The sequence below is a fragment of the Atta colombica genome, unplaced genomic scaffold, assembly GCF_001594045.1.
Source record: "Atta colombica isolate Treedump-2 unplaced genomic scaffold, Acol1.0 scaffold12, whole genome shotgun sequence".
Lineage (NCBI taxonomy): Eukaryota > Metazoa > Arthropoda > Insecta > Hymenoptera > Formicidae > Atta > Atta colombica.
In genome coordinates, this window is record NW_017259206.1 from 5,787,627 (window position 1) to 5,799,573 (window position 11,947).

General features: G+C 31.9%; 2 protein-coding genes across 2 annotated transcripts in view; both read left to right on the forward strand.

Moving 5' to 3' along the window:
• The window catches only part of LOC108694479 (thyrotroph embryonic factor), an 86,978-nt gene that overhangs the window by 23,039 nt on the left and 51,992 nt on the right, over window positions 1–11,947 (forward strand). The gene's annotated exons all lie outside the window — the stretch shown is intronic.
• Window positions 4,502–4,900, forward strand: LOC108694215. Its single transcript, XM_018203584.1, has one exon. It carries the CDS (start codon window positions 4,502–4,504, stop codon window positions 4,898–4,900), a length of 399 nt encoding a protein of 132 aa, XP_018059073.1.

Here is an 11,947-nt window from a genome sequence, read left to right on the forward strand (position 1 = left end):
AATTATAATCACAAATACCAAATACTTTTTTGTCAGTCTGGAGAATTAATTTGACGGTGAGCTTTTTGATCGTTTTTCTAAGAGAAATTTCTTTTCGCGAACACAATCATGTATTCTAATAATTTATCTGTGTAAGATTTAAGAACCAAATAGTCCCTCTCTAATTAATCTTCTAATTTCAATATGCGACAAGATGCGATGCAACTTGTCGCAAAGGCGAATTGTTCTGCGAGTCGCGATACAGCGACAACGATAGAAGCATCAAAAGAACTACCTCATGCGTGGCGGAGATGGACGGGCCATGGAGAATCAGATCAATTTATATTTTAATCGTCCCGTTCGGGAGGAGCGAGGGAGGCTTTTATCTGTCGCATAGCAGACGATGACCCATCCAATCCATCTGCCTCAATCATCGATCGGAGAAGAAACAAATGCGGCACCACGCACGATAGAGTCAGAGTTGGCCTATACTGATCTCCGGGTCTAAGCATCTACCGGGATACGATCGTCACTCGACCGGAAAATACAAAGGGATGTGCGCGCGACGTTCATAGGTAGCCCAGCATTGCTGCAGTTGATGGATCGAGTCGGTTATGGGTGATGAGAAGAATGCTCGTTAACCTAACGGTTCAGACAGCTAAGTAATAAACACCCGTACTTCTATTTAAACGCTAAATTCGATGGGACTGCAATGCATGGGGCTAAAACATTATATTTATACAGAATCTTCGAACAAGCTGAATGAACATCATCCAGCTATATTTATTGAAAGATGATAAATTATGAACCTAGAATAAATAATAAATAATAAATAATGAAATATAAATCTGAATTGTGAAAAATAAATTATGGATTTCCGATTTGATTGATTTTATTGAAAATTTTATGTGATCTTTTTCTCCATTTTTGAGATTAAATATTTTTAATAATTAATCTTCAAATTATAATTTTATGCAGGAGTAAATTAATTGAGAAAAATACTGCATATTAATTGTTCATAGCTCATAATCTATCTGTGTTGAAGATTTCGAATTAATGACAAATCTCATTGGAAATCAATGCGTACGAATTTACGGGCACTGTATTCTACTCGATGTTTATCACTGACTACTGAATGCACGATGCTTATCTATGAACAGTCAACGCTGGCATGATGCAAATGCAGTGTCAGGTGAAAAGAATAAGGCGACGTTACGGAAGCGGGAGAAATTCCGGAGACGACGTATGCACGAACGAATGTATGAGTACGTTGACCTGAAATGACCTGACCTGCGACAACTCAACGTGTCCGGCGATAAACTGTCAGCATCGAAGTAATCTCATGCGCGGATTATCGATACACCGACATGTATACTTACGTTACGCAACAACTACGTTGCACCAATTTTACATAAATGGAAGTATGCGAATAGTTTTCCGTATACATATAAAGTGATTCGATGATCATCTATTTTCGTCGCATCGATTATCAACGACCGTGGCAGGATCGTGCGATGGTTATTTTTCGCGGATTTTTCTGCAAATTTAGTAATTCCAAGTCTAATCTCACTACAAACAGTCTTGGCCACAATTATAAAGCATCTCTACAAATTTACGTAAACGTTCTGTATTTTTCTAAAAAAAATAAATGAAGAAGTTTTATTGAAAAATAATATTTATTTTTAACAATTTTAGTTTTGTCTTAATCTTTCTCTGGCTTTTTTTCATTAAATTAAGAGTACTTTATACACCATAAAAAAAGATTTTTTAATTCAATGCTATTATTATTCGATAAAATTTATATATAAATAAAATAAAATAAAATCGATATAGGAATAATTATATTTATTGTTAACAGAGGAATATTTTATTCTTAAATAAAAATTCTTATATCTGAAATAAAATGATCTCCGACATTGGTTTCATGTCAAACTCCAGCATCGTGCGTTACAACATTGGATAAAGATTTATTTTAATATAAGAATTTATATAGACTTAAATTTATATGTATTACTTTTGTCTCAAGACAATAAGTTAATCTTTAATCTTTAAGTCTGGGAAGGAAAATAAGAATTATTGATCTAATTTTAATATCATTTCATTTTTATGCTGCATATAAGGTTTCAATAAGATTAAATACGTCAAAAACATTTTCTGCTTTTTATTAGAAATCCTTTCTGAGAAGATACTCATGATCCAGGCTATCTTTAAAATATCTGAAGAATGTATTTGTAAGTTTATATGAATATTATTAAGTATCAAAATCTGCTTCGACTAAAAATAGGATTTTTTTTCTCTTATTTGATTCATTCTTGTCGGTCTAATTTCCACTTATAGATATCATTTCTAAAGAAATAAGAAGGTATTTGACGATTAGAAAGATATCGTCGATCGATAATCGCGTCTAACGCGATTATAATCTCGCTGGATGATTATGATATGACCAGTGTTATTTGTATTATTAAAAGGGGAAATGAGCCTTTATTCCTGGTACACTTAACCGTTTGATTCACCTGTATCATTTGTCGGCTCGGAATTAACACTGGAGTGCTCTTTCCAGAAATACTCGAATGGGGTTGTGGGCGAACACGTGACTGGAAAACGTGCCCGCCGATGCACGTGGATCCGGGCACATCCCCCGACGCGCCTCGTGCCTTCAACCCTCTTCCGTTTTGAGGTGGAGGAGAAGCTTTCGCTCGTCTCAGTCATCGCCGAGTCTCTTTGGGTTGCGTGTGTATGAAATTGCATAGACGATCCTCGCGACGACGCGCCCGCGAGTCTCTCCTCATAGACGAAACGGATGCATTCACGCATGTAAAATTTGCCGACCAAGAGACGCACCTGTGGACATTATGGTGCATCTATCTGTAATTCGTCAAAGTCGCGATCGCAATCTCGCCGATCGATTTCGGGCCTTGACACGAAAGTGACAATCGATAGATTTAGATACTTCGAAGAAGCTGGCCGGATTCGTGCAGCAACGCGACGAGTTTAATCCGCGGTTGTGCGGATCACTGAGATAAATCGCAGCGGAAGCTTCTCGATCTTTTCGCGGAGACAATCGACAGTCACGGCGGAACGTAACACTTGTTCCCTCGCCATCATGATTTTTAATCACTTTACGCTGCATTCATCTGTAATACATCCGATTCTCCGTCTCAATCGCGCAATAGCATAAAAATTTTGAAGCAAATAAGATTTTTTTCATCTTGAAGAAATATTTAGAGTGTCTTTTTTTTTACATAATGTGAAATGTATGCGAAATTTTAATGCAAAACTCGTGTAATTTCTCAATGATACAGTGTCCTTGATACTCAATTTCTGTAAATTCTGTCTTCATTGACGTAAAAGAAATCAAAGATATGTATATTTTATTGATATGTATATTTTATCTCGCTTTATTTTCATCACTATGTGACCTTTTGACTACTATCACATGATATTTCAGAAAAATAGATTAACATGCCATAAAATACGTTCACACTTTTGCTTTTTATATTTCGAATACGGTAATTATTTTTTTTAATTTGACATTGTTGTATTATTTATATAATATAAACATAGATACATACATATAATTTAAAAAAGCAAAGATTTATAATATTTTCCTATTGATTATGTTATCTGTTATGATGTGACTATTTTTGATATTATTTTTTTCTTTTTAAATTTTTTTACGAAAATAAGAAATTAATTTTTTACAAAATACAAAAGTAATAAAAAGATACTAATGTTATGAATTCTAAATAAGTTAATGCTATGAATTCAAATGAGAAAAACTATGCAAATATAAAATTTTGCTCTCCTATTTTGCTTCCTAATTTTGCTTTTTTATGTATTTCATTAAATGAACAAAAAATTTAGAAAAAGAAATATATTTAATCTATTATATATTTTTAAACTCTGCTATTGTTCGCGAAGTTGGATGAAATATTACGGAGAATATGTTTGTTTATGTGACTATTATATCTTTTTCAATTTATTAATTTTTATGTACATCTGCAGAATTCGTAGATAATTCAGTGGCAACATGCAAATGTGAAAATTGAACAAAATACGTATGATTTGCGACCGGTGAAACTTAGAAGATTATAAATGCATCGTGACAAAAATTGCAGTTGAAACGACAAAAGCAAATCGTTGTTAAATCATCAATGAATTATTTCGCAATGCAAACTCACTGAAAACTGTTAATTTTTTCAACATCAATGCAAAACTGAACCAAATGAATACTGGACAAATAAATAATAATTAAAGGTGTATTTTATTTAAGTAATAAAAAAAAGTATTCCATTATTTCGGAAAGTGAATAATGAGCATCGAAATTGACGGATATCAGTTTGGTAGAATTTGACGAAATAGCAAATTACTGAACACAAGTCGAACTCAGATATGACGTCGATTTTACTCTGAATAGCGAGTGTTTGTGTGAGAACTATTCAGATTCAATATATTATACGGCCTTTCCAAGAAGAAAAAAGCTACTGTTGAATCCAAAATGGATTCCTGCGGCTGGACGCGAATGGGGAACGAGGATGGCGAGGGAATGGCGGGTTCGGACCCGGCTGCTTCTTGGCAGCAGTGTTACACCTGGTGTACGCCGTACTCGCATTCTCACCCTCATCATCCTCGTCAGTATCAGGGCAGCCAATATCAGCAACTACCAGGAAGCGCTTCCGCCGCGACAAATGCTTCCACCCACTATCCATCTTCCCAGCAGCATCATCTACAATTGCAAAATACCCAGCCGCCATCTCTGGATCAGCAACAACATTTTCACCCTATTAGAGGACAGGGCGGACTTCGGAGAGCCGTTCCTTATGACGAATCAGGTATCCGCGTGCAGCGAATTGTTACAATATCGATCCCTATCTTAATGAAAAGAAACAAGGCAATTTCGTGCGGATTAATGCAAGCTTAACAACTTATTAATTACATATAAAATAATAATGTAATAACATAAATAAATGCTAATAAAAGCATCTATTAGCCTTTATTTTTATTATTACATTATTATTATTTTAATATTGAAAGTTCTTTATAACAACTTATTGTTTGATTAATTATACTTAATCATTTGGTGCCACACTATACGTTTTGTCATAGAAATAAAACTAATATTGTGTAAAAATATCACATAAAAAAATAAATATAAATATAAATAAATATATTTATAAATAAATAAAAATAAATATATTATAACAAAATTTTTTGAAATATTAAACATCACTATAATGATAACAAGCAAATGTGTTTTTATTGATAAATAAAGTTATAACATATAAAGTTATATCCTAGTATAGCACAATTTATTAGCACAATATTGTCATTCAATATCGGTCAAATATATCTTCAATGTATCTAATATACCAACAATTAGTAAACTAGAGTAGTCAAGTATGTCATACCTAGAGTAGTACCGAAGGGTTAAGACAATATATGTCTTCTGTTAACGATTACAGTTTCATTATGAGACATCAACTTCATCATGCACCGTGAAAATTAATTACATTTCTTCAGAAATTTTCTCCGTTTTTTTTGTTCTTCTCCTGGGTATTCTAAATCGTTCCTCTTCAGGGACAACTTTCCCGGATGCGAAATTATATAAGCACTCCAGTTAATCGTCACGCAATGTCCATCAAATGGATCGATCTTATGGAAAGTATTAATATATCTTATCTATCGGTTTCGGTTAATCTTTCACGTACATCCTAAATATTATCTCAATTATAATATCATCCTCTTATATACTTCGGCTATACCCAGGAGGTTCGCGTTTCTTGCAACTTTTATGATAGATAGATCTCTTATTGATAATACGAAAAATGATAAAAGCGATAAGAAAGATGTAAGATAGTCCTACAGAAAGAGACTTAACCGAAAATAATAGGGGAAATTCGGGCAAAGCAGATATGTTAAGGTTTAGGAAGAAAAATGACATAGTTAAAATTAAGATCAAAAATCTTTTTTATTTTTATAATTCTATTAATGGAATCAATTTTGAAATAAAATGAAATTAAATTTCATTAAAAACTTGAACATTTAAATAAAAAATTAAATCTTTTTAGTCGAACGTAAAAAAAGAGAAGCCCGATTCTGGGCAAAATGGATGGGTCATTCGAGCAAAATGAGGATGGAATTAAAAAAATCGAAATCAGTGTTGACAGTTCATCACAAAAGTAATTGCCAAATTCTCTATATGTAGAGCAGTCTTCATGAGCCCATTGGTGTACTGACTGCAATGGATCCAGTATTTTTCAGAACATACATCATATTACGTTGTGAAAAAAAAATAAAAATGAGATGTAAACAATCATGTAACTTTCGTTCACTCGAAAGAGTCTGTCCCTTCGTCTTACCCAGTATTTTCAGTGCAATCACATACCGAGTAAAGAGGATGAGCTTTGCCCTTATTTACTTTACTCAAAGAATCTACTTGGCGTTAATTTGGAAAGGTTAAAATAAGTTTAAGCAACAAGTGAAAAATTTTAACCTTGAATATACATTTAAAGACAGAGAATTTTTGTAAAAAATTATTCACACTAATTAAGAAACAATAACTGCTAATGATTAAACTACGTACCTTAGCGAAAATCGCAAGAAAACATACAATTTCTTTTATTTCTATATATGTTGCTTCGCATTTTTATGGCGCGTCACCGGTCGGTCATTCCTTCAATAGACTTAGAGACTCATAGCATTATCTCAGATAGATAAGCAAAAATAAAAAATATTCGCTTTGCTCAGGGCATTCGCTTTGCCTGAACTTCCTCTACATATTTACTCGTTACTACTACTAACATTTCGTGCATCCTTACGTTGACTTTCTATCGATGCGGTGTTACTCAAGATGATCCAATTTTCTAAAGACGCGATAACGAACGATTATAATAATGAAAGCCATATAGCTGCAAATGGAGAAAACATATCACGCGACATAAGACGTGCACGTGTGAATTCTATCAATTAATTTTTATATGATAAACGTAAAAATAAAATTTATGCAACAGTTTTTTGCAGCAATTGCACAAATTTTCCTCGCAACGGTAAAACCGTTGTTTGAACAACAAAGTTTCGCTGCTTTTAAAATCGTAGAAAGATATTAAAATGGAAAGAGGTCCGTATCAAGACGCTTTCATAAACCTTTTAAATAAATCTTTGTTAATAAATCGTAAATGATAGATTTGCGAATTAGATGTTTTCGTCGTTCACCGGCGTCAGAATGGCGAACACGTCGAACACAATTTTTCCGGACACACGTTTGCGTAACGCATCTCACGACGAAAGGGATTTGCCACTCCATACGAAAGCTGTTGCAAAAAGACAAGAAGGAAGAGAAGTTGCCCACGCAACCATCGGTAAACAGTCTGATGAATTATTCATGGGAATCTGTTGCTTTCATCCAAACGGCTGTACCGTTTCGCGATGCGGATTTGTTTAACTAAAAGATATATTAGAGAAATAAAAATTGGCTTATTGAGATATAAATTCAGTAAAGTAAATATTTCCGAAGCCTACATAGAAGCCTACATACATGCTGAATCTAAAAATTTAGCTTGATACAGATCTGAAAATAATTTTGGACCATCTAAATAATTATGTAGGACGCCCAAGTTTATTACAATGTAAAAACTTTAAGAGCCATCACACACAAAATGACGTAAGCTGCATAGCTAGTATAAAACCTGGACGTTGCAACGTTGCTAAAATGTTCTAAAATGTTTCTTACTTACTGGGCATAATTATTTTGATGATTTAACAAAATTATTTTCAGATCTATATCCAGCTTTTGAATTTTTAAACTTTTTAAATTTTTAAAACCGTTTCTTTAATAAAAGCGTTCTTTTTATATATAGTTGCGACTTCTGATATATGAAATTAATTGGCAATACAGATGTATTTAACTGCTTTAATTAAATTCTTAGCTTCAAAATTTTCAACATTTGTTTCAACATAAGTTGTAAGAAATAAGAATTAATACATTATTATCGCAAAATATGATATGGATATGATAATAGGACAGAATCTTAACTAGAATAACAACGTTATAATGCGATTCTTTGTAGAGATGACGCATTCCAATGACATCATTAAAATTGCACGTATGCACCATAATTATACTCCTTTGTTAGTGTTTTCCGTCATGCGGCGCTCACACTTTTCGTACTTAGGTGAGCGTATTATTTATTCATGACGCTCTCATATAAATATTTATTAATCCATTTACCGCCTACCTAATGAAACATAAACTTCTTTTGCGTCTTTTACGATCTGTTTAATCTCTTTGATTCAGGAGCGGATAATTACTTATCGTGACCTGACCTAATAATTTGTATTTATCTCCAATGCGAAAATGTTCTAAAAATATGTGGAATTTCAAAAGAGATTATAAAATGTTAACAAAATTATTTTGAAATACTTCTTAAATAATTGAAACAATCGAGTTTTATAAATTTAAAAATTGTTTTATTCTATAAATATACGACGAAATCTACGGTCTTTCGAATTTATTTGCTTTGAAATCCAATTATGTAAGGATTGTATTATTTGTCCGAGTTTATCGTGGGAGAAAATTTTCCAGAATGCATGAATGTACCGAGACGACTACTGTGTTTATCGAGAAAAGCGACTGTAAATGGAAATAGCCGTTACGGGGACAATAACGTTGTGGCGTTATTTTCTCTCTCATGGAAATTCGAGGTAATCTCGATATCGAAATAAACAGCAACGTCCATCACGTGGAGCGACGTAACACGAAAACTGTATCTAATCGCGTACGATTTCCATCGTACGGGGATTCTTTTCACCATATCGTTCTTTCGTACATACTTTTATGTTACTCCGTTATGCAAATTATGTCTGGTCCGATCGGTTTTGAGACGCATGAGAGAATAAATTTTATCTTTGACAACTTTCTCCTAGTTATGTATCACATTTTTTGCACTTTCACGTAAACTCAAAAAATGATAATGAAACTGAAACAAAATTATTAACTCAACTGCCTATATATATTGATTGTATATAATTATTGTAATTTATTAAATAACGCAAAAATCGTTAAACCGTGTACTATATTTTTATGGAATTAAACACACTGAAAGAAAAGAATTTGATATTTGTGATATCGATTTGTGATAATATAGTTGTACGATAAAGTAAGTAATTATAATTAAAAGCTCTATATATATAGTTATATAACTGTTATAATGTCAGTAATAATAATTATTTTTATAGTTTCATCAAAAAAATATTTAATTGGCGAAAATGACACGAAATTATAGTTAAATTATGGTCATTTCAATCATTTTTTCACTCTGTAGTGTAAACAATAATGATAGAATAAAGAAAGAGAGACTTGTGCTTAGAATAATACGTTCCATAATTTTAAAATTATATTTTTATTGTAATTATATTTTATAAATTATATTTATATTGTTAATTTTTTTTTTCCGGTAATTTTATATCTCTAAATTCTCACGTTCATATAATTATATAAAAAAAGAATCAAACGCATTTAAAAGCAAATGATTAATCAAATAAATTATAGTTATCATCAAGAATGATAAACGGATTAAAAATACTACTGCTTAAGGAATTATGCATGATGAACTATATAGTGATCGCTTGATTAGCGAGCTGACATTGGAAGAGACGCATATCTTCAAACGATAACGTAAATCTATCTGCTGACAGAAGGCAATTACGATACCTTCTCACATACCTTACGCGGCTTCGCGTAAACCACAAGTATGACTTATTATTGTTTCTCCGCTGTCATGCACTGTGTGCTCGTACGTAGGCAACGAATACATAGTACAGGGATTGGGCGGACATACACGGACAAGTACCAAGGAGAGGACTCGTTTATGAAAGCGCGATTCTGGTTTACACAATTAATTAATTATCTTATTTGCGTGTTGGACATCCATGTTTTCATAAACCACGAATTTTTCAAAGTTAGGAGAATTGATAAATCAATGAGATATCTAGCATTAAAGTAGCTTTAATTACAAAGTGCGTCTATTTTTTTTTAATGTTGAATATGCATGTTAAAATTTGTACATAATTATAATTTACAGATTTATATATTATAGAAATTATAATAATAAAACTTAAAAAGTTCAAAATGATTTTGTTCAAAAATAATTTTAAAATATTTAATATATAATACGTGGTTGAATCAATAAGCAATCTTAATTTTTATCATCTTGATTGTCAAAATAAAATTATTTATTGACCGATCTATCGTATATTACATGAAAGAAACATTTTTCTTAACTTTGCTCAATTATATTTTTGTGAGTGATTTTATTAACATCAAGCTTCAAAGAGTTGTGCATGTATATTCATTTTTAATTGTACAAGTAATATAGCATATATTCTAACATTTCAAGTATGAAAATCATATATAATTTCAGTGCATATTTGAAACAATTTTCAGTAAACAGGAGAAAAATTTGACACATGCTCCAAATCAAAGTTTGAATACATTTTTTTATTCGTTTTTAGATTATTTAAGATTATTTAGATTATTAATTAGATAATTTTTAGATTATTTAAAATATTTTCAAATATTCATAATATGTTTTTTAAGTAATAATTCTTTCGATCCAACTGTTATTAGCTCTAAAGAATATTGTTAAGAAGCACATTATTAAGGCTATTTAAATAAGTAATCTCAAAAAAAATGTGATTTAAAAAAATGTTTCCAAACTTAAAGTATAAGTAACTCATCTAAGAGTTAGTATTCTCGGATTTATTGTATTTATTGAAATTAATGAAGATTTGACATATTTTCTGCCTTCTAATTCCTTATCTTAAAAGAGTTGAAGCAACTCAATTTGAAAAATCTTTCTTTATCCAACTTCAAACAGAACATATTTGTGAGAATATATGCCTCTGAATTATTTTTAAATCGGTAAAAAAAAATAATAAAAAAAAGATTGTTATCGCCGTAATTAATTTCCTTCCTGTGGACACTAATCAGGAATAGAATTAATTGTTAGATTCTCAACGAGCGTGATTTCGTCGTTTTTTCCCCGTATGTGATGAAGAATCGCGAGATTTTCTGTCGCGGTCATTGTGGCCGTTTCTATCTTATACAGAAAAAGATTGGATCGAAGGTTCGCGGAAAAGAGGCGGACGAGACGATAAGGGGCGTAACGACATCGCGAGAAATGGTAGAAGCGGCGGAGGTAGAAGAGTCAGAAGGCTAAAATGGAGGAGGAGAAGGAAAGCGATTACTACGACGACTTGTATCCTGCACCGGCTCGGTTAGAAATAAACAGCGGCCGCTGGTTATCCTGAAACGTTGCATTATCCGTTGCAGCGAGATGGAACGCCTTGGACAACGTCCTTGAATACGGAAACGCACTTCGGATATCGCGGTGATACTGAGCGGAAAAATCAACTAGCTAAATGAAGATCACGTTCGTGCTATTATTTAATTTTGTTCAATCTTATTCAGCGCGAATTTCTCTCTTTACTTTACGGAAATCCATTCTTTAACTTTGAATCTTAAATTTTTAATCTCCAAAGAATCTCACGTTTAAAGATTCTTTTTTAAGACTGGCTCAGTTTTCATTCTTTAGAATAAGATTACACTCCAAAGAATTTAGAGAGTAACATTGCGTGTTTAGTATCATTCTTCAAAATTCAATGTATGATTTTAATTTGATGATTCTTTAAAAGAGAAGATAATATTTTTTCTTATTTGTATTTATATGTGTTATATATTAAAAATAAATATTTATGTCTTACAAAAAATTAGACAGACGAACAGGTCCCATACACCATACAAGATTTCAATAGCATGTTTTGAAGATCAATTAAAGTGAAAATTTTTATGCGAACGAAAGCAGGCTACGTAACACTGTGCTTATAAATCAAGTTATAATTTAGAAGCATTTAATTTAAATAAATATAAATATAAATTATATTATAAAAGAGATTTATAAGATAAAATTGG